Consider the following 19,641-nt stretch of genomic DNA (forward strand, 5'->3'; position numbering starts at 1 on the left):
CCTTGATGCCAAGTGTGATTACATAATGAACACCGTCCAGTGCTGTTTCCGGTTGGGTTCTCCGTCGGCCATTTTCACTCTTTCTTTTCTATCCCATTTTATTCGCACTTTGTATCCCCATCTCCCTCCTTTATCTCCCTACCTTCCGTCATGGCAAACCCTCCTCCGTCAAATAATATCGTATATGACCCGCTTCCGTTGACAAATGACGAAAATATCTCCACTTCGTTGTATAACGCCCCTCCTTCCCCAGATCCTAATATCTCTGCCTTTCACACCCCTCAGATGGGTACAAGCGCACTGGGTATTGACGACTCCGTTCCTGCTGGCGCAGCCCAGCCACGGTTCATCGGAACTGCTCTCTATGACGGCCCCGGTTCGCCCGGTTTTCGTGATTCGTATGCTTCCTCGCAACACACTTTCCCTGCCAACAACTCGGAATACACCTCCTCAGTCTATGCTCTCAATGATCCCGTTGGTGGTACGGGTCGTTTCGAGAGCGGTTATCGTGACGATCCACGTGAGAGCTACTTCGCCGGCGAACAGGGTGCCCTTCCCATGTCTCCAGTCGGACAGCGGAGGGGGCTGATTGAAGAAAAAAGAGCTGTCTACGCGCCGCCTCGTGCCAAAGCAAGGCGTAAGATTGTCATCGTGGCTGTCGTTGTTGCTGCAATTCTTCTCATCGCGGCTGTCGTTGTCCCCGTTTATTTTGCCATAATAAAACCCAAGAGCAGCCAGCAAACGGATCAATCGCATTCTACCACAAGTAGCTCCCAACCTTCCAGTACTAGCTCAGTGGGCAAACCTAGCACCCTTGCGGCCGTGACCGGTGGTGATGGTAGCACCGTTACTATGGACGATGGCTCAACATTCATATACCGCAATTCTTTCGGTGGCACTTGGTATTTTGATGAAAATGATCCATATAACAATGCGGCTCAAGCTCAATCTTGGAACCCTGCCCTGAACGCTACTTTCCGCTATGGCACTGACAAAATACGCGGGTTCGCTTTCTTCCTTCCTGCATTTTTGTTTCTCATTAACTCTTTGCAGAGTGAATATTGGTGGATGGTTGAACACTGAACCAGTAAGCAACTTTACAAGTTCTTATCCTGATCTACCAGGCTTACGTCTGTCGTCGTAGTTTATGCAGGTCTATGATACTTGAAACGATGCCGAAACTACTAACACTCCTTCATTTAGTTCTCCTGCCCTTTTTCAGCCATACCTCAGTAACTCTCAGCCTGCTGTCGACGAATGGACACTCAGCGTTGCGATGAGGGCCGATACCGCTAATGGAGGCATATCCCAATTAGAGAATCATTACAAGACATTTATTGTCCGTTTCCTATTTTCATTACGGGCCATTTGTGGTGTTGATCGTTTTCATGCAGACCGAGAAGGATTTTGCGGAGATAGCTGGTGCTGGTCTCAATTTTGTTCGCATACCAATTCCCTACTGGGCAATTGAGACCCGAGGAAGTGAACCTTTTTTGGCTGGGACCTCCTGGACGTGCGTTCCATTCACTACCCCCACCGCTTCCTGAATAATTGTCTGTCCCACAGCTATTTCCTCAAAGCCATCAAGTGGGCTAGAAAATACGGCCTTCGTATCAATCTTGACCTACATGCTTTGCCTGGCAGTCAGAATGGATGGAATCATTCCGGAAAGCTTGGAACCATAGGCCTTTTAAATGGTCCTATGGGGTATGCTAATGCCCAACGATCCCTGGATTACATTCGCGTCTTTGCCGAATTTATGTCACAACCACAGTACAGAGATGTCGTGACTATTTTTGGTATAATGAATGAACCTCAAGGTCCCACTATGGGGCAGGATGCGCTTTCGAGATTGTGAGTTTTCTACTTATTTTGTTCCCATCAGGTAGTAACCGCCTGCTAGCTACATGGAGGCATACAACATTATCCGCACAGCTGGCGGTACCGGCGCAGGCAACGGTCCATTCATTTCGCTGCATGATGGTTTCTTTAGCCGAAGCCAATGGGTTGGCGTCTTCCCAAACGCCGATCGTGTCGGTTTAGATACCCATCCATACCTCTGTTTCAACGACCAATCGTCGAGTCCCATGTCTTCATACGCCACCACCCCCTGCACTTCGTGGGGAAGTCTTGTCAATAATTCCATGAGTAACTTCGGTTTGACAACTGCCGGAGAGTGGAGCAATGCTGTGACCGATTGTGGATTATACCTAAATGGTGTCAACCTCGGAACACGTTATGAAGGGACCTATCAAGGCAGTACTTCTCGTGTTGGCAGCTGCACCCCGTGGACGGATTGGCAAAACTGGGACTCAACCATGAAGACTGCTATCAATACATTTGCTCTAGCCAGTATGGATGCCCTTCAAGTATGTTTGTACTGACCGATACTATTTTATCTCACGTTTTGTCAGGATTATTTCTTCTGGACATGGAAAATCGGTAACTCTAGTGTCTCGGGAACAGTCGAAACGCCAGCTTGGTCATATCAGCTGGGTCTTGAAAACGGCTGGATGCCTAAAGACCCACGCCAGGCGATAGGTGCCTGCGGAAATTCAAGCCCATGGTCTCCCCCACTTAAAGCTTACCAAACAGGCGGTGCAGGCGCTGGAAACATCCCCGCTACAGCGACAGCAGCGTTAGCATGGCCTCCTGCTTCCATCAGTAACGGTGGAGCACTCTCCCTCCTTCCATCGTACACCCCTACAGGCGTTATACCAACTCTTACAGCCCCGACATTCACCGCAAGTGGCGGGGCTACCGCTACCGCCAATCCAGGCAATGGATGGGCCAACTCCGCCGACTCTCAAGGGTTCCAAGTACCAATTCCCACGTGCAGTTACCTTGACCCTTGGATAAATCCTGGATCAGCTCCCCCTTCGCCGCTTTGCACTGGTAGCGCTCAACGCAGAGCGCCGTCTCCCCAGCCACTCATCACAGGAGCCCCTATGGCATAGGAAACCCTCCCGTCGAATTTGTACATCAAGCGCTCCTCGATCCGTATTCGACGACATGGACTTTTTGGACTGTTTATGCGGCTCACATTCTTTTCACTTAACACCATAGCATACGCCCGTCGATTAATGCACCTAATGCATGTATCAACCGTCGTTTTTTACATACGTACGCGGAAAGATAATATTTGACCAATTGGGCCTCGAGTCTCAATGTTCCCCGCTTGTAGTTGCGTATCGATCCTCGAGATCCTCCTGGCCCCCAAAACCGCCCTCAAAGTCCTGATCCTTCTGGATCTCATTTACTTTTGTCTCCTCCTTCCCAGTCTGATCCTTTAGGGCGGCCAACTGCGCCTGCTCCTTGCGAGAGTTTTGAGAATCAGTTGCTTGACTAGCGGTGTATTCAGCTTATTCAACAATACCTTTTCACGGACGTATCGCGCCTCCTCCGAAAGTGATTTGGACTTCCAGGTATTCTCCTAGTGCAAAACATCCAGCATGAAACCAGATACGCACAAATTCAACGTACTGCTCCTGAAGACATGTTGTTCCAGTCGAACGAGCCGTCGGATTCGACAGTTCCCACATCGCACACGTGATAAAATCCCTATGTCGTGCAGCGAATTTGGCCCGTCGGGCTAACAGTGATGCATTCCTTTGGCTTGAGTCCCAGTGAAAATTGACCCTGTGCAGATCGGGTTTCTCCGGATCAAATCGATATATTTGCCAATTTCCGGCCATCTCCCCTGTTCAGATCGGGCTCCACCGATCCATTTGGCCATTTTTTAGGGTCGATTTTCACTGGGAAGCTTGAGTGTTCAAGTCCATTTCGTGACTTACTACCAGAGATCGAAAGATATCGACAAAAGAATGACATTGCAGGCATATATTGTATAAGTGGTAGATAGTACGCGCGAGTTCAACCTTCATATCCGCAATTCTTGATAAATCTGGCTAGGGGGGGGAGCGAATGCCTGCGGGAAAATCTAGGTCTCAATGTCAACAAAAAGTGATTTGATCCAAACACGCACGCGAGTTTTAATCCCTCCAGAAGAAGGCAGTCTCGACTCTCCACCACTGAGCCAGCTGTCGACCTCAGCTGCAGCTCCACGGCCCTCGCTAATAGGAGGCGAGAGCATCATCAGAAAGTGTCGATCTAGAAAGCCAATTGAAATCTTACTTGATACCCCAAACAATCAAGGATTGTCCGCGGCGACAATCACCCGCAGCAAAAATGCCCTCTACGTTGGTTGCATATTTCTGTCACTTGAGGTGAGTATACATAGTAAGCAAGCAATTAAGTTCAGCTACCTTGTGCGGGGTTTGCACGTTCGACCTTGCATCTTGCCTGATACCGAGCGCCTTGGGAGCTTCACTCTGTGGCCCCAAGAAGCCGAGAGCGAGGAATACCAGCTGAGCTGGGAAGAATTTCTCGGATCCTGGGACTTCCTCCATTTTCCAGCGCCCACCACTATCCTTGGTCCACTCAACCCGAACTAGAAACTCTATGTTAGACAATATCCCGCAGAGTTGTATGTGGATAATTTTGTACCCGTGTTTAGTCCTTTCAGCTTGCCCCCCTCGTCGAGGACGAAGTCTTTGGTTGAGATGGAATACTCCCTTGGATCTATTTACGTGGATCAGCACAACATTTAGATTGGTTTCCTTCGTTCATACCATTTCCAAAATGAGCTGCCACTTCGGTGTGGCCATAGTCAGTGCGGAAAATTCTGTCATATTTTGTCAGCCACAGACATAGACACGTTGTTTTCATCCGCGTACCTAGGCCATTGCGGCCATGGATTATCGCGACCTCTTGCGACAGGGGGCTTTGGCAATAATTCGAAATTTGTCACAGACCGAGCCCCATGCCTCATCGCAGTGCCAATACAATCGTTGCCAGTATCGCCGCCACCAATGACAATCACATCTTTGCCCTTTGCATTAATGTAGCCTCCATCTTGAAGCTCGGAGTCCAAAAGAGATTTCGTGTTGAGCTGGAAACAATAAGAAATAATGGATGAAATTGAGACGTGTTCATTCGCACCTGCAAGAATTCCATAGCAAAGTGGATACCATCGGCGTCTCGATTAGGGATCTTCAAGTCACGCGGCCAGGTTGCTCCCGTGCATACGACCACCGCATCGCATTCCGATCGAAGTTCGTCCACGTCAACATCAACTCCAACATGAGCATTGGGAACAAAGGTCTAACTGTGATGAGAAACGGAATGAGAATACAGAATTACAGGGACATACAATGCCTTCTGCAGCCATGAGATCAAGGCGTCGCTGAACGATAGCCTTATCAAGTTTCATGCTTGAAAGTCATTAGTATTACTTGCCGCTCGAGAGGTGAAAAGTTGACCGTACTTAGGAATGCCATACATCAAAAGACCACCCATACGATCATTGCGGTCATAGACTGTAACGGAGTGACCTGCTTTGTTCAACTGATCGGCACAAGCCAGACCTGCTGGACCACCCCCAATGATAGCTACTCTCTTCCCAGTACGGAACGTTGGTGGATTGGGAGCCATCCATCCCATTTCAAAACCCTGAATATATATTTATCCATCATCGAACAAACAAAAAGATTGATGAGAACCGACCTTATCAATGATGGCGCACTCAATACTTTTTATTCCAACGGGCTGTTCGTTAATGCCTAAGACGCATGCTCCTTCACAAGGTGCTGGGCAGACTCGGCCAGTAAACTCGGGGAAGTTGTTTGTCATCAGAAGCCGATTGAGAGCATCTTGCCACTGTCCCTTGAAAACCAAATCATTCCATTTCGGAATGATGTTAGAAATTGGGCAACCAGTATCGGATTGGCAGAAAGGAACTCCACAATCCATGCAGCGAGCCGATTGGTACTTGAGTTCACTCTCAGTGAGGCGGGTAGAGATTTCTCTCCAGTCCTTGACGCGTTTCCGAGGAGGACGATAGGCTTCATTCAGACGTTTATACTTCATGAACCCTCTGGTCTTGTCCAATTTATTAAGGCGCTGCTTCGTGGTAGAATCATCAACCATGGAATCTTCCAAGTCGACCACTGAAGGTTCGTGTTTTGATTTAAGTGTGGAAGTAGGGGGTGTTTTGGGAAGCAATATATCCTCCAGCCCTTCCGACGCGAGATCAACTTGACTAGCAGTTCGTGATGGCACCAGGTCAATAACGCTCTGCCGTATCTTATCCTCTTTTTCGCGGACAGCCTGCTCCTCAAGCACACGCTTATAGTCGAGAGGCATGACTCGTACAAAGAGAGGAAGAAGGTGATGGAAATCATGAAGAACGCGGTCAGCAACTTCAGAACCGGTGTAGTGGCGATGATCTTCAATGAGACTACGTAAAGCGGCAATTTCGCGAGGATCAGTAACTTTTCCAAGTTCGACCATCTCCATGTTAACTTTGGAGGCAAACGTATGAGCTGTATCGAGCACATAAGCGATGCCTCCGCTCATGCCTGCGGCGAAGTTACGGCCAGTGACACCAAGGATGACGACGCGACCACCTGTCATGTACTCGCAGCCATGATCTCCAGTCCCTTCAATTACAGCGTTTGCACCTGAATTTCGCACTGCGAAACGCTCCGCAGCTATGCCACGAATGAAAGCTTCCCCAGACGTAGCTCCATAGAGACATACATTGCCAATGATAATGTTCTCCTCCGCTTTGAAGGTGGATTGTTTTGGTGGATACACAATAAGCCGACCTCCTGAGAGTCCTTTCCCGACGTAATCATTAGCATCACCTTCAAGCTCAATCGTGATCCCTGGTGCAAGGAAGGCACCACACGACTGGCCAGCTGAACCTCTCATACGGATATGAATGGTGTCTTTAGGAAGGCCCTCTTCACCATAAGACTTCGAGACGCGATAAGACAAGGACGTTCCAAGCGCACGATCGGTATTGGTGACCTCACACTCAATATGAACAGGAAGGCCCTTGGTGAGAGCAGGTTCGGATTCGTCAATGAATTTATTGTCAAGGCGAATGTAAAGCTTGTGGTCTTGTTGCCTTACACGGTAAGTAGCCGCGCCCGGACGCATCTGCCAGGCAGGTTTCAAGATTGCAGACAGGTCGAGATGTGCGGTTTTCGGTGTCCGAAGCTTCTCATTGACCTTGAGCACATCCACGCGGCCGACCATCTCATTGATTGTGCGGAATCCAAGCTTTGCCATGTAGCCACGAAGTTCTTCAGCGAGATAGTAAAAGAAATTGATAACTTGCTCAGGTTGACCTGCAAATTTGGCGCGAAGTTGAGGATCTTGTGTTGCGATCCCGACAGGGCAAGTGTTTACTTTGGGTCATAGCTGTGTCAGTATGGGCCAATGAGAAAAGAATCAGTACGAACAATGACATTTCCGCATCATGATGCAACCCATCGCAATGAGTGGTGTAGTCGCGAAACCCCATTCCTCAGCACCCAACAAGCAAGCAATGGCAATGTCGCGCCCAGTCCGGATCTGACCGTCAGTCTGGACGGTGACACGCCCACGTAGATCGTTCAGTACCAGTGTTTGATGGGTTTCAGCAAGACCAAGTTCCCAGGGAAGCCCGGCGTACTTGATGCCAGTCCAACGAGACGCACCAGTACCCCCATCATGGCCAGCAATAAGGATGTGGTCTGCCTTTGCCTTTGCAACACCACTCGCAACAATCCCAACCCCAACCTCAGAGACAAGCTTGACAGAAACACGCGCACGAGGGTTCGAACATTTTAAATCATAAATGAGTTGCTTCAAATCCTCAATAGAGTAAATGTCGTGGTGAGGAGGAGGAGATATGAGTCCCACGCCAGCTGTTGAGTGGCGTGTCCGCGCGATGGATGCTGAGACTTTGTGGCCAGGCAACTCGCCACCTTCGCCGGGCTTCGCGCCTTGAGCCATTTTTATCTGAAGCTCATCCGCGTCGGCGAGGTAGTTCGACGTGACTCCGAACCGGCCGGATGCAACCTGTTTGATGGCAGAGCGCATGGTGTCCCCGTTACTAAGAATCATTGACCGCTCTGCATCTTCTCCTCCTTCACCTGTGTTGGACTTACCACCTAGCCTGTTCATCGCCACTGCTAGGGTCGAGTGAGACTCCATGGATATGGAACCGTATGACATTGCTCCAGTGACAAAACGACGGACAATTTCATTCCAAGGTTCAACCTGCTCGATAGGAATAGCAGTAGCACTGTCGTAACGGAAATCCAATAAACCGCGAAGATGGATACTTTGAGCTTGTTCGTTAGCATTGCGGGCGTATGCATCATAGGCAGTCTGATTTTTCTCCCTTACTGCGTCCTGAAGACTGGCAATACCGGCAGGATCATTGATGTGGGCTTCTCCACCATCACGCCAGTGATACTCGCCCGATTCGGGCATACCGGGAGGAAGCAATGTCTCGCGACTTGGCCAACCACGCTCGTGCAATTCGAATGCATCCATAGCCAGTAGATCAAAGGTTGCTCCTTGCACGCGACTTGCAGTCCCAATGAAGCAAGGCTCTACAACCTCGCTATGCAAGCCTAGGATTTCAAAAATTTGTGCGCCTTTGTACGACTGCAAGGTGGATATGCCCATTTTTGACATAACCTTGAGAATACCATTGTCAACGGAATGGCGATAATTGTGCAAAAGCTCGTCAACAGATTTGCCATTCTTGACACTATTGGAGTGATGTTGTTAGAAACCGAATGAGAGCTAGGATAAGTTAACTTACAGTCCCTCCCGTCCTACTTTATGGATGGTCTCCATCACTAGCCAAGGACATACGGCGTCTGCGCCATAACCAACAAGAACGCAAAGATGGTGAACTTCACGAGCCTCCCCAGTTTCTACCATGAGTGCTACCTTCGCTCTTTTCTTTTGGGAGGTCAAATGATGATGGACGCCGCCGCAAGCGATGAGCGCCGATAAAGGAACACGAGTCGGACCTGTGGCGCGATCACTTAAGATAATAACTTTGATACCATCATCTATAGCCTGAGCGGCTTCGCTACAGACACGCTCCAATGCAAGTCTATAGCCTGGTAAACCCTCTTCTTTGGGGAAGGTGATGTCGATGGTACGTGATGGCCAGGTGTTGTATGCGATTTTGAGGTTCTTCATGGCATTTATCTCCTCGATGGAGATGAGCGGAGAAGGCAGAAGTATTCTGTGACATTGCTCGGGCTTCATTTCAAGCAAATTCCCTTCCGGACCAACATATGCTTCCAAAGACATCACAACGCTTTCTCGGATTGGGTCGATTGGAGGGTTGGTAACTTGTGCAAAAAGTTGTCGGAAATAATCATAGATAATTCGAGGTTGTGTGGCCATGGCGGCGAGCGGCGCATCGTTACCCATAGAGCCTAAGGCTTCCTTCCCATCCAAGACCATGGGGAGCATAAGAAGGTTCAGTTGTTCAACTGTGAAACCGAAAGCAAGAAGCTTTGGGTCAGTGCTGAGGGATGTATCATCGAGAACAGGTTCCAGGGGTATATGACTCCGTTTTACACGCTTGATGATGTTCGGGACATGAAGGATATGGGCCTCGACCCACGAGGCAAAATTCTGCTTTGATGCTGTGTTCCGCTTGAGTTCCTTGTCATCTACAATTCTCCCCTCGAGAGTGTCAACGAGGAGCATGCGACCTGGTTTCAAGCGGCCCTTTTGCACAACCTTTTCGGGAGAGATGTAGAGAGCGCCAACTTCAGAGGCACAAACTATAATGTCTTCATTCGTGACAACGAATCGACAGGGACGAAGCCCATTTCGATCAAGGTTGGCCCCGCAGTAGCGCCCATCACTGAATGTGAAGAGGGCTGGACCGTCCCAGGGCTCTTGAAGACAAGCCGCCCAGTTGTAGAAAGCCCTCTTTCCAGGCTCCATGTGTTCGTTTCCCTGCCATGCTTCGGGAATCATCATCATCACGGCTTCCGGTAGGGTAACGACTCCGTTTACAACCAACAGCTCCAGGACGTTGTCAAAGGCAGCGGAGTCGGATCCTCCGGTTTCGATGATGGGATAAAGAAGGTCGAGTTGATCACCAAAGTGTTGCGAGGAAAGTACGCCCTCACGGGCACGCATCCAATTTTTATTTCCACGAACAGTGTTAATTTCACCTAGGTTTCTCATGAGTTACGACACAAACTTCTGCATTTCTGGACGCCATACCATTGTGGGCAGCCCATCTTAACGGTTGTGCACGATCCCAGCTCGGGAAAGTGTTGGTTGAAAACCTCGAGTGGACCAATGTAAAATGGGAACGGTACAACACATGATTAAGATCATGATAATAGTTGTACACTTGCGGAGGGGAGAGTTGTCCCTTATATACAATGTTCTTGGAAGACAGAGAACATACATAGAAACCTTTCGCAAGCGTACTTCGGAGAAAGATAATAATGTTAAACTGTAGGCAAACTTTACAAAAGGTGAAAAGACAAACATGCTATGTGTTGCGTGCTTGCGAAGAACGTAAAGTTGACGTTCAAAATGCTTCGCATCGAAAGTGGCCCCCTGACTGACATTTCCATCACCATAATGTGCTCGAAGTACGACGAATGGTTGAAGGATAATGGGTTCTTTGCTGCGTGCGGCCGGACCGAGAATAGATCCATCAGTAGGCACTTCCCTCCAACCAAGGACACGCAAGCCTAAATCAATAGCAATCTTGGTGAAGACGGCTTGAAAGCTTTGTAGCTGGAGTGGATCGCCTGTTTTGAAAAAGACATTCCCAGAGGCATACTCGCCTGGTTCGGGAAGAACGCAACGAATATCTCTCTCAGCTTCCCTCTTGAAAAAATCGTGAGGAATTGCTGTCATGACACCAGCACCATCTCCATCACGGCTGTCTGCACCCGTAGCGCCTCTGTGGGTCATGGCACACAGAAGTTGTCGAGCGTCGGACACGATTTTATGGCTAGGATCACCCTTGACATGGCAAATGAAACCCACACCACACGAGTCTTTCTCGTTCTCGTTGGCATACAAACCCTGATTAGCAGGAAGCGAGCCAGCAAAGGAGGTTTCGTCACGCTGGACAGCGTTAAATCCAGTGATATTTTCGGTAGAAGCGAACTCGGATACGAGAGGGATAGAATCTGACAAAGGGTCATAGGAGACGGCGGAGGTCGCCATCTACAATACGGTAAGGGAGAACAAAGTAAGGTGGATAATGGGAACTGAAGCTGAAGTTAGAACCTGAGAGAAACCTCGTCAGAACTCGACAAGGGGTGTTTGCAAGTTTAGAAGGGAAAAAAACGGATCACTCTCATATTATACCATTGCGGAGCCGATGTCCCGGCAATTCGGCCGATGTCGCATCAGAAGATTCTCGGTGATAAACCTCGTGAAACCTGGGGAAAGACAGCTTAGCATCAGATAGCATCGTGTATTTCAGGACTGACTAGGACTGACCCTGACGATTGAATTCCAGCTTGCTTTTTCTAACCTACAATTAACTTACACTCATGCAACTTTTTTTACACTGGATCGAGTCCCAAGTTGTAAACGTGCAATGATGACTAGTCTAGCCGTCCATGTGTTGTTATAACGCCACACCACACTCTTACCACATCCGTTGGCAGCCCGTCCTGCTGACCAGCCAAGTCACTCAGGGGGAGATAGGCGGGGATTCAATGCCTCCTTACCCGTATATATTCACTTGATAACAACGATTCAAATTATATGTCAGAATGCGAATCGATAAAGTCAATCAACCGCTAACTTGCTCCGTCGTGTAGTGCGCAACATACCGTCGCTGTTGAGAGGTGTTAACAACTAAATTGTTGCGACAATGACAATTATCACCCTTGTGGTGGCCGTTGTACTGCCTAACCGTCTCTCCCGAAGACATTTCCCATAGACGAGCAGTGTGGTCCGAAGAAGCTGTACACGATAAGTCTGGCAGGATGTTCAAAAGCCCAATTTATTCCCACCTGTCACCAGGTACGCTGAATCAGCGCTGAAAGCACAATCCCAGACCCAGCGCTGATGGCCAACCAAAACTTTTTCCTGTTTGAAGTCGTAATTGGAGCTTATTGACCATATTTTGACCGTTGTGTCGGCAGAACAAGTCGCCAGATACCTTGATCCGCATAAGGGGGAGCTTCGTCGTCACAAGTAAGTACTCTTACCTTGCGTCTGGACTGAGAAGACAACGAGTCAGGTACTTGTTATGGGCGAGAAACCGCGTGACAGCTTGAAAACGAGGAAGGCCTGAATGTTCGTCGTTGACCTTCCATACATAGCATTGACCCTGACAAAATGAATTCAAATGCGTGAAACGGCGACCGATGCCGAGCGACAGCACCTTGTTATTGCCTGCGACCAGACATGAACCATCGGACGCCAGGCTTACAGATCGAATGGGAACGTCGCCCGCCGGGGTCTGCCTCTCGCTGTGAATCCATATTATTCAGAAAAAAATAGTGAGTCTCACCAGTTCATGCGAGCAGATGTTATCCGACAAGTCCCATTGTTTGATGCTGCCAGATTGGTCACACGAGATGAGTTCACCCTGGTTTGGATGGATGCAAACGTCGTTGACTAAGTGAAAGAGGCTCGTCATCAAATACACGATACAGAATACAGAAGGGAAGCTAACCTGGGGCGGAATTGTCGTATGTTCGATGAAGGGTTGAACTGCTGTTGGAGGGGTACCACATGTTCACAGAGATAGATTCCCCCAAAGAAATAATCACACACCGAAGGTCCCATATTTTGATGTTTCCATCCTCGCTTCCTGTAACCAGCCATTTGCCTTCACTGTGGAAGGCGACGGAGGTGATGTTCAGGCTGTGACCGTCAAAGATGGCCAGCTGATCGCCTTGAGCATATACCTTGGAGCCTAGAGACAAGTACGCACTGGATCGGAAGACGGACTTCCTATCTCATATACATGGACCTTCTTGTGAATAGCAGCAGCAAGTAGCCGCTTACTGCAACTTGAATGTTTGATTGATTCTCGTGCGGGTAAGCTAATTAGCTCACTCTGGTGATATTGCAAGACGATTCACTTGCTATTGCATGCAATACGAGATGTGAGAACGCGGCAAATTATTTCACAGCAAAGTAAACCTCACGCCTGCTTCGCCTGTGCGCGCAATGGTTCGCGAACAGATGCCACTCCAGGCCTCCCAGAAGCGTATTTCGTGATCATATGAACCAGTCACTAAAATGACAGACATGTCATGCCTGTTGGCTGCTTTCGCTAAAGCTGGGGCAGGCATTGTGACTGTGGTATTGAATGATAAATGATATGATGGACAAGGTTGATGGAGAGCTGTCAACAGGCATTGTATGTTTCGCACGCCCAGATCTAATCTAAACGCTATGTTGGAATCACCTTCCCTTCTGGCAACACCTTGAAACGTGTTGCACACACCCTGCAGCGTCACAAACCCACCACCCTTTTACGCTTATCGGATGTTTTCCACCGAGGGTTCATACATGAACCAAGCTGTCGCTCAACGGACTGCGTTCTTCGATTGGGGTCTCTTCTGGATCGCGAATCCATTAAATGTAACCTCGACATGAAATACATGCTCATCGTGCATGTGTCTCAGGCGCACGCGGCGGTGAAAAGTCATCTCCTACACTTGGATGTAAACTTGCCTCCTGGGACCGTCACCTCATCAACTCGTTCCTCTCGCTCCAATATTATCTTTCAAGATTGATCGATCTCCCCAATTTAACTCCTCAGCATGGATTTCTCATCCCGCGAAGATCGATTTGCAAGAGCACGCAGCTATTAGGTACTTTCTTGGGCCATATCCTCATGTCTCCCCTGATCTTCATTTCCCATCGACTTCTGAGATCTCGAAGCGATTCGAAATGCCTTCGGCTTCAGCGAATCACTAGTGCCACCGTCGGCGATGCCTTCGCCAATGAATTCAGTTTCTGCTAGCCTTCTTTCCATCACTTCACAGTCATGTCGCTGCTTTCGATTTCGAACGCAAACGTCTTTCTCATTTGGGTGCGTTTGCGAAATCCTATCACCGAATGTTCTATGACTTTGCTTCTCTTACGATCGCGGCGTCGACTTTCGTTCGCATATAAATAACGGCCTTGGTCAAGTTCTCTTCAAGTCGCTACCCCCACTACTACTACTTTGGCTATGAACGCATTCCCCGTTAGCGATTTTTATAGCGCTTTTTCATTCCTGTACTCACTCCACACAGGCCGGCACCCGAGTTTTCTACTGGTGTTCTACTGGCCCGATTATCTACGCTACGGTGCAATCCTCTAGCCGCTTGCCGGATGTAAGTTTACCTGTTGCCCTAATCTTTTTTTTCTTCAATCTGAACCAACCTCTTATCTCAGGGAACACAACTCTTGGTCATCAAAGATGACAATGGCGAGACCGTTACACTTCCGTATGGTTCTATATTTTTTTCAAGATTTCACTTTTTAACGTTGATGACAGCGCTGCTGGTGTCACCCTGGTGTCTTGATTGAAGGCGCTTTTTCATCTTTTTTAGAGTTTTTTTTTAGCATACTTTTTGTGGTTGGATAGTAGCGTTGAACATTAGGGTTGATTTTTCTTTCTACATTTGTATGGTCGTTACGTATGTATACAACACTCTAGGCCTTGAGGCATTGTGCCACGGAAGCCTCATGTAGAGCATGTTGGGCGACGCATCACAGTGTCGAAACCTCGACCGTACTTTCCTCGGAGTCGGTACCTTCGTTGGACACAACCGAACCTCTTTTCCCCAGAAAATCTGCGTATCGCGCATGCATCTGTAAAGCGCGCTGGAACGAAGAATTTATCAAGTAAGTCTATTAATTTTTAAAAAGGCCCCATATCTGTGTCCAAGGTCTGAAGTTATCAATGATGGATCTTGACCTGCCAGACTGTGCAAGCCTGCAAGGGTTCGTTCCTAGCGTAATCAAGATACCGGATTCGCGGATGGTAGGTCCTTCGATCGATCTAAGATAAACGCGTTCAGAAGAATTCTAGAGCACACACCCTTATCATGATGCTCATGCGTTGACCAGAAATCGAGGGATCACGTTGGTGAATATTTTTCCTCAGGATGGAATGTTTGTACTGGTACCTCACAGAATCCCTTCAAAACCACGTATAGTCTTGATCCAAAAGCAGGCATTCAAAACGTACCGTTGTAGATACACACTCCCGGAGGGCAGTTCGACGCTAAAGAAGTCTCCCTCCTTTTCCATTTTCAAAAGTCTCTCATCACCCAAGCTTACTCCCAAAATCCACGAGCCACTGGCACCGATGTTGTCAGTGTGGGGGTATATATCTCCATAAGACGCCAGGTGTAGCAAATGGGTTTGCGTAGCTCGACTAGGACACAAGGAAGAAAGTCGGGAAAGAATTGCTTCAAGCCCGTCGAATGTATCTACTGGCCATGATGTTAAATGCATTTCCCGGTAGTGGCGGATGACCCCGTCAAAGTGTCCCTACGGAAGATAAACTGCAGGCTTGGATGTAAAGTGCGAGATCAGACACTTGAAGCTCACCTCCTGGAACTCGTAAAGCCCATCAGGAGCGAATAAATTTTGGAGGCTTCCTTCACCCATTTCAGGTGGTGAACCGTTGAACTTTGTTTTGAAATGCTCTTGTCGGAGGCGACGACCTTTTCTCGGTCCCATCGAGTCGAGCTTATGAAGTGATGCAGCAAGCAGTGTCCATTGTTCAGATCGTGTGAGAAATTTGGACCATAGCGTAAATCCAGGAACGTTTGCGCTGACACCAGATAACGTGTGGACCATATTGAAGGCTTGACGACAGGTCATTTGGGAGTCCGTCAAAGTCCAGTGGTTGTCCAGTTCGGCGGCAGCTCCTCAGCTAAAATTTGGCCGCTAAGGTCAAGGGCGTTCGATACAAACAGGATGACACAAGCGTACATAGTAGCTGTGCTTCAGTGCGTTGTCGCAATTCATGCCAGTCATCGAGGCTGATCCACATGCATGCCAGAATCCTCCCAAAGAAATTGGTGCGTTGTCCATGGTCTATTCTGACAGTGGAACGAAAACAATATTTCATTATTTGCTTATCATGATCAGCCCTTCAACACGACCCCAATGGATTTCACGCGGCTGCGGCACGCACCTTTTCGAGAAGCTTAGCTTTGTACTTTTCACGGCCAGTGAGACTATTCAGACCAGCCAAAGGTACCGTTTTTTAGAAAGCCCTACTTCTATAAGCATTGAACTTGTTGACACAGTTTCTGGCTGGCACACGCTGAGAAACCTCGCACAAGGTCATGGAGCGTCTTTGACTCCAAGCTATCTTTACTCACTGATGAAATTGCAAGGGGTGGGTCATGCATTTTCTTCCATGATTGAGTTGACATGAGAAGAAAGCTTTTTTAGCCGAGCGTTGTGCTTAAGCATTTCTTGCCTCCAGTAGCTGTGAACGCTCTAATTGGCACAGTCCTGTGGACGAGCTATGGCCACGTATACTCCTATCTGGAACCATCATGTGGGAATCATACCGCTCTGGCAGCGGCTATATCCGGAGGAGTTGCAGGGGGATGTCAAGCCCTCGTTGCTGCCCCTGCTGAGAATGTGCGACTCTTTCTTGAGGGCGGCTCTGGCGGACATTCGTGGTCGCATGCATGGAAAGAGGTTTTCAGGAATCAGATTATTCCTCAAAACCACCAACGCGAGGAAATTCGGCAAATAAGGTCTTGGATGAGAGACGTGGGTGAGATGGCTGGTCGTGGGTGGGATGGATGGCGATGGGGGTGCTGCAAAGATATATGTGGTAAGCTTTATATGCGTGGCAGATTATTGACTCTCGCCAATCCTCGCATGGGAAGGTTTTGCGGCGTTCTTCTCAATCTTTGAGATCACTCGACAAGCAAGCGCCATGGCCAGAGCGTCAACATTCACAGAAACATTGCTAGCGAGGAGCGAGCAAACAAGGAAGCGATCAAAGAGGATATTGAACGGTGTTATACTCGTGACAGGAGGAGTAAGAATCTATTCTTGCCATGAGCCGTGATACCACTCTCTGACAAGGTTGTAGGTCTTTGCTGGGCTAATCTATGAATGCGTTTGCCGGCCTTGGGACAGGGCACGACATATTGTCCATCTTGCAAAAATTGAAGACCCTCAGCGTGGCTGGCTGGATCTGGCAAAACATTTGGGACAAAGCGTGAAGCAAGATGGCATCCGGGTATTTATTGATAAACCTTCGCATGAAGATATTCATCCATCGACATCCAAACCTCGATTTTACAAGATCTTGCGCACTCTTGGAAGAGTTGGACCCTGGGGCATTGGATTCCTGGTTTGGGAGACGTATGGACCTGGATTATCATGACTGGTGGAACAAAAGGGAGTGCCGGTTGAACAGAAGGTAGTGACTTTCAGTATTCAAGATCCCAGTTTTAACTGGTGACTAATTCTCTTAGAAGATGTGTGATGGCAAGGCTACATTATCGTTACTTCGTCTTACATGCAGTGATGTCGACGTCGGCTCTTTCATAGTGGGCAGAGCTGCCGCGCACCTAGGCCTCGCTTATCAATGGTTGCATTTGTTGCAAGTACATTGTAGCGTCAGCGCCTTCGATAACACTTCAATCGATTAAAAAAAAAGGAAAGGGTGCCTTCAAAATTGATTTATGCACGTCCTGAAGCAAAGTGTTTGATCAAGAGTGCGTATATTAAATCTTGCTCAGACAATGCGCAAAAAGGGGTTGATCGTCGCATGTTGACACTTAGTCCATGCATCGTCTCTTCACAATCTGTGAGAATTCGGAGGAAGTTGCAGGGCCCGCAGTAATTTCGCCGCTGACTTCTAAAAATGTAGGATGGGAATATTGCTTGAACTCATCGGGGATTTCAAACCCAACAGTGACAGGGATCTGTCTGCATCTGAATGTCACTGTCGCTGGATTGAAAATGAAGCAAGATCTGGTCAAGCTGTTGAAGGTAGTGATCAGCGATCTAATCATTGCGTTCCGCGGAAATAGCAGTCTCCTTACGGTAATGACTTGTTACGTCTATGTACTAGATGTCATTTCCTGATGTGCGTATCAACTAGTCCCCATCCGAGAAGGGAAAGAAAACACCGCTGCGGGTGATACACTCCCTCAGTAGATAATTTCTTACAACGCGGGATAACGCGTAGGCTCACCTCCCCGAATTTGAATGACGAGAAAAATAATCAAAGTCAATATTGACTACAGTCAAGGTCAGAACTTGTAAGTGATGGGATTGCAAATGTTGTTCATACCTGCTAAGGCGAGATAAAGCTGGATAGAGAACGAAGGGAGAGTGAGTCTATCGTATGAACGTGGAACGGATGGGCATACAGCGCGTTCGTCAATACTCAGGCTCCCCGACGAGGCACGGTTTGAAGTTCGCGTATTGATGTCGGATTGTGAGGGCCCGAATGTTACGGAATATCTTCCTGCGATTCTTAACAACATCAGGACCAGAAATGAATTAAAGATGAGAAGCAGCAAGACCGGTGTCCGTAAAAATCTGGAAACAAACATATCAGAAGAAAACGGCGATGAATGGGTACAGTATTACTTCGCGACCAAACCCTCTGAACGAACGACTGATAAAGACAACCTCCTCTCCTTGATCATTGTAAAGTCGAAAATCCCAAGCTAGAAACCCAGAGTCGACTTTGGCACACTGGGCATATATAGATGTTGGTGGTTCTGGTTGAACATCTGAAGCTACGGATAGAATTCTGCTTTCACTCTCACTGTTGTTACGTTCAATATTTGGCCTGAGAGTTGACGAGTGTGTTTACCGAAGAAACAGATCGTAGCGGCGGCGCCAAGGATGCCAAACTTGTTGTACTTCGCCAAATGTGTCGAGGACCGGTTCTCCGTCACCGCTTTCGGAGTCGCTGGGTCGTTGAACGAACATTCTGGGATTTATCCACGCGAAAGGTCTCCTTATCTGTTTATCACTCATGATTCAGCACTCAAAAATCAAGGTATCCAAGACATACCCACAGAATTGGAGATCCTTGAAGATCCATAATGACAGCACGGAAGGGTCGATGCGTAGCGAAAGCTTGACGCGTCACGACGCCCAAAATGCCTGCATCTTCTTCAACTATAAACCCGAGGGGCTCACCCGCTTCATTGCCTGACCGAAATATTTATTCGAGATCTGGGCTTATATAGTTGCGAGATTATGCGCACAAATGTAATATTTATTGGCTTGTTCAAACCCAACAAAAATGTTCAACATCTCCAGTTGTCTGAAGGAGGGTTTGAGGAAGTGAGGACATGAGTAAGGAGCCTCTCACCTTTCGATTAGTAAGACCTCATTTTGACATACAAGATTGAAAAGTTTATCTGTTGGCCCATCCTTGGAAAGCGAGTGCTGCGAGGTTCGCCAAAGTTTGGATTCCTCAACTGATGGCCGCCCTTCGACTTGCTTGAAGTCTGGTCTGTTGCGGTATCTCCCCAAACGCACCAATCTCTTTGGAAAGCGAGAAATAGCGTAATGACGCTTAAGGAGGGGGAGAACGAAGGGAGGAGAGTGGTAGATGATCGAGCAGTAGTTCTGTTCTTCACGTGACAACATAAATTTCTTACCATTAACTGTCGCTCAGCGCGGGTAAGCACTAGTCCTGGTCCCGTTTCTTCGTGTGTCCTCCTCTATCCTCGACTTGATAGGACGATCTTTTGATGCACCGCCATGGCAAGATCCTGCCTGCCGTTCGTTCACATTCAACCACTCGTTCAGGCTCGACTGCAGCAAAGC

The 19,641-nt window shown here is 48.2% G+C and overlaps 7 protein-coding genes across 7 annotated transcripts; 3 read left to right on the forward strand and 4 right to left on the reverse strand.

Moving 5' to 3' along the window:
• Nucleotides 1-837: 837 nt before the first annotated feature.
• On the forward strand, nt 838-2,552 carry LACBIDRAFT_172826 (glycoside hydrolase family 5 protein; the record flags this gene model as incomplete). The annotated part of the gene is made up of 7 exons (XM_001878241.1): nt 838-1,004; nt 1,054-1,087; nt 1,199-1,339; nt 1,395-1,513; nt 1,567-1,854; nt 1,904-2,369; nt 2,415-2,552. Coding segments are annotated over exons 1-7 (1,338 nt in total), but the record flags the coding sequence as incomplete, so codon positions are not given.
• A 612-nt stretch (nt 2,553-3,164) lies between these two features.
• On the reverse strand, nt 3,165-3,498 carry LACBIDRAFT_316025 (uncharacterized protein; the record flags this gene model as incomplete). The annotated part of the gene is made up of 3 exons (XM_001878580.1): nt 3,165-3,314; nt 3,377-3,433; nt 3,484-3,498. 3 exons carry the CDS (start codon nt 3,496-3,498, stop codon nt 3,165-3,167), a joined length of 222 nt encoding a protein of 73 aa, XP_001878615.1.
• A 311-nt stretch (nt 3,499-3,809) lies between these two features.
• Nucleotides 3,810-11,067, reverse strand: LACBIDRAFT_183838 (NADPH-dependent glutamate synthase; the record flags this gene model as incomplete). The annotated part of the gene is made up of 16 exons (XM_001878581.1): nt 3,810-3,928; nt 3,986-4,073; nt 4,135-4,214; nt 4,266-4,450; nt 4,507-4,581; nt 4,632-4,684; nt 4,737-4,951; nt 5,002-5,163; nt 5,213-5,273; nt 5,327-5,511; nt 5,566-6,069; nt 6,133-7,256; nt 7,311-8,611; nt 8,666-10,049; nt 10,102-10,313; nt 10,376-11,067. 16 exons carry the CDS (start codon nt 11,065-11,067, stop codon nt 3,881-3,883), a joined length of 6,369 nt encoding a protein of 2,122 aa, XP_001878616.1. The 3' UTR covers nt 3,810-3,880.
• Nucleotides 11,068-14,047: 2,980 nt separating this feature from the next.
• LACBIDRAFT_316028 (uncharacterized protein) lies at nt 14,048-14,384 on the forward strand (the record flags this gene model as incomplete). Its single annotated transcript, XM_001878242.1, has 4 exons — nt 14,048-14,062; nt 14,112-14,192; nt 14,254-14,306; nt 14,357-14,384. 4 exons carry the CDS (start codon nt 14,048-14,050, stop codon nt 14,382-14,384), a joined length of 177 nt encoding a protein of 58 aa, XP_001878277.1.
• Nucleotides 14,385-14,878: 494 nt separating this feature from the next.
• On the reverse strand, nt 14,879-15,693 carry LACBIDRAFT_316029 (uncharacterized protein; the record flags this gene model as incomplete). The annotated part of the gene is made up of 3 exons (XM_001878582.1): nt 14,879-15,002; nt 15,053-15,357; nt 15,418-15,693. The coding sequence occupies 3 exons, from the start codon at nt 15,691-15,693 to the stop codon at nt 14,879-14,881; spliced, it is 705 nt and encodes a 234-aa protein (XP_001878617.1).
• Nucleotides 15,694-15,838: 145 nt separating this feature from the next.
• LACBIDRAFT_316030 (uncharacterized protein) lies at nt 15,839-17,227 on the forward strand (the record flags this gene model as incomplete). Its single annotated transcript, XM_001878243.1, has 6 exons — nt 15,839-15,893; nt 15,964-16,071; nt 16,125-16,216; nt 16,273-16,666; nt 16,722-16,876; nt 16,931-17,227. The coding sequence occupies 6 exons, from the start codon at nt 15,839-15,841 to the stop codon at nt 17,225-17,227; spliced, it is 1,101 nt and encodes a 366-aa protein (XP_001878278.1).
• Nucleotides 17,228-18,039: 812 nt separating this feature from the next.
• On the reverse strand, nt 18,040-19,461 carry LACBIDRAFT_316031 (uncharacterized protein; the record flags this gene model as incomplete). Its single annotated transcript, XM_001878583.1, has 8 exons — nt 18,040-18,089; nt 18,143-18,319; nt 18,378-18,393; nt 18,445-18,625; nt 18,674-18,825; nt 18,878-19,017; nt 19,074-19,132; nt 19,181-19,461. 8 exons carry the CDS (start codon nt 19,459-19,461, stop codon nt 18,040-18,042), a joined length of 1,056 nt encoding a protein of 351 aa, XP_001878618.1.
• Nucleotides 19,462-19,641: the final 180 nt, after the last annotated feature.

The sequence above is a fragment of the Laccaria bicolor genome, genomic scaffold (assembly GCF_000143565.1).
Source record: "Laccaria bicolor S238N-H82 LACBIscaffold_6 genomic scaffold, whole genome shotgun sequence".
In the NCBI taxonomy this organism is placed as follows: Eukaryota; Fungi; Basidiomycota; class Agaricomycetes; order Agaricales; family Hydnangiaceae; genus Laccaria; species Laccaria bicolor.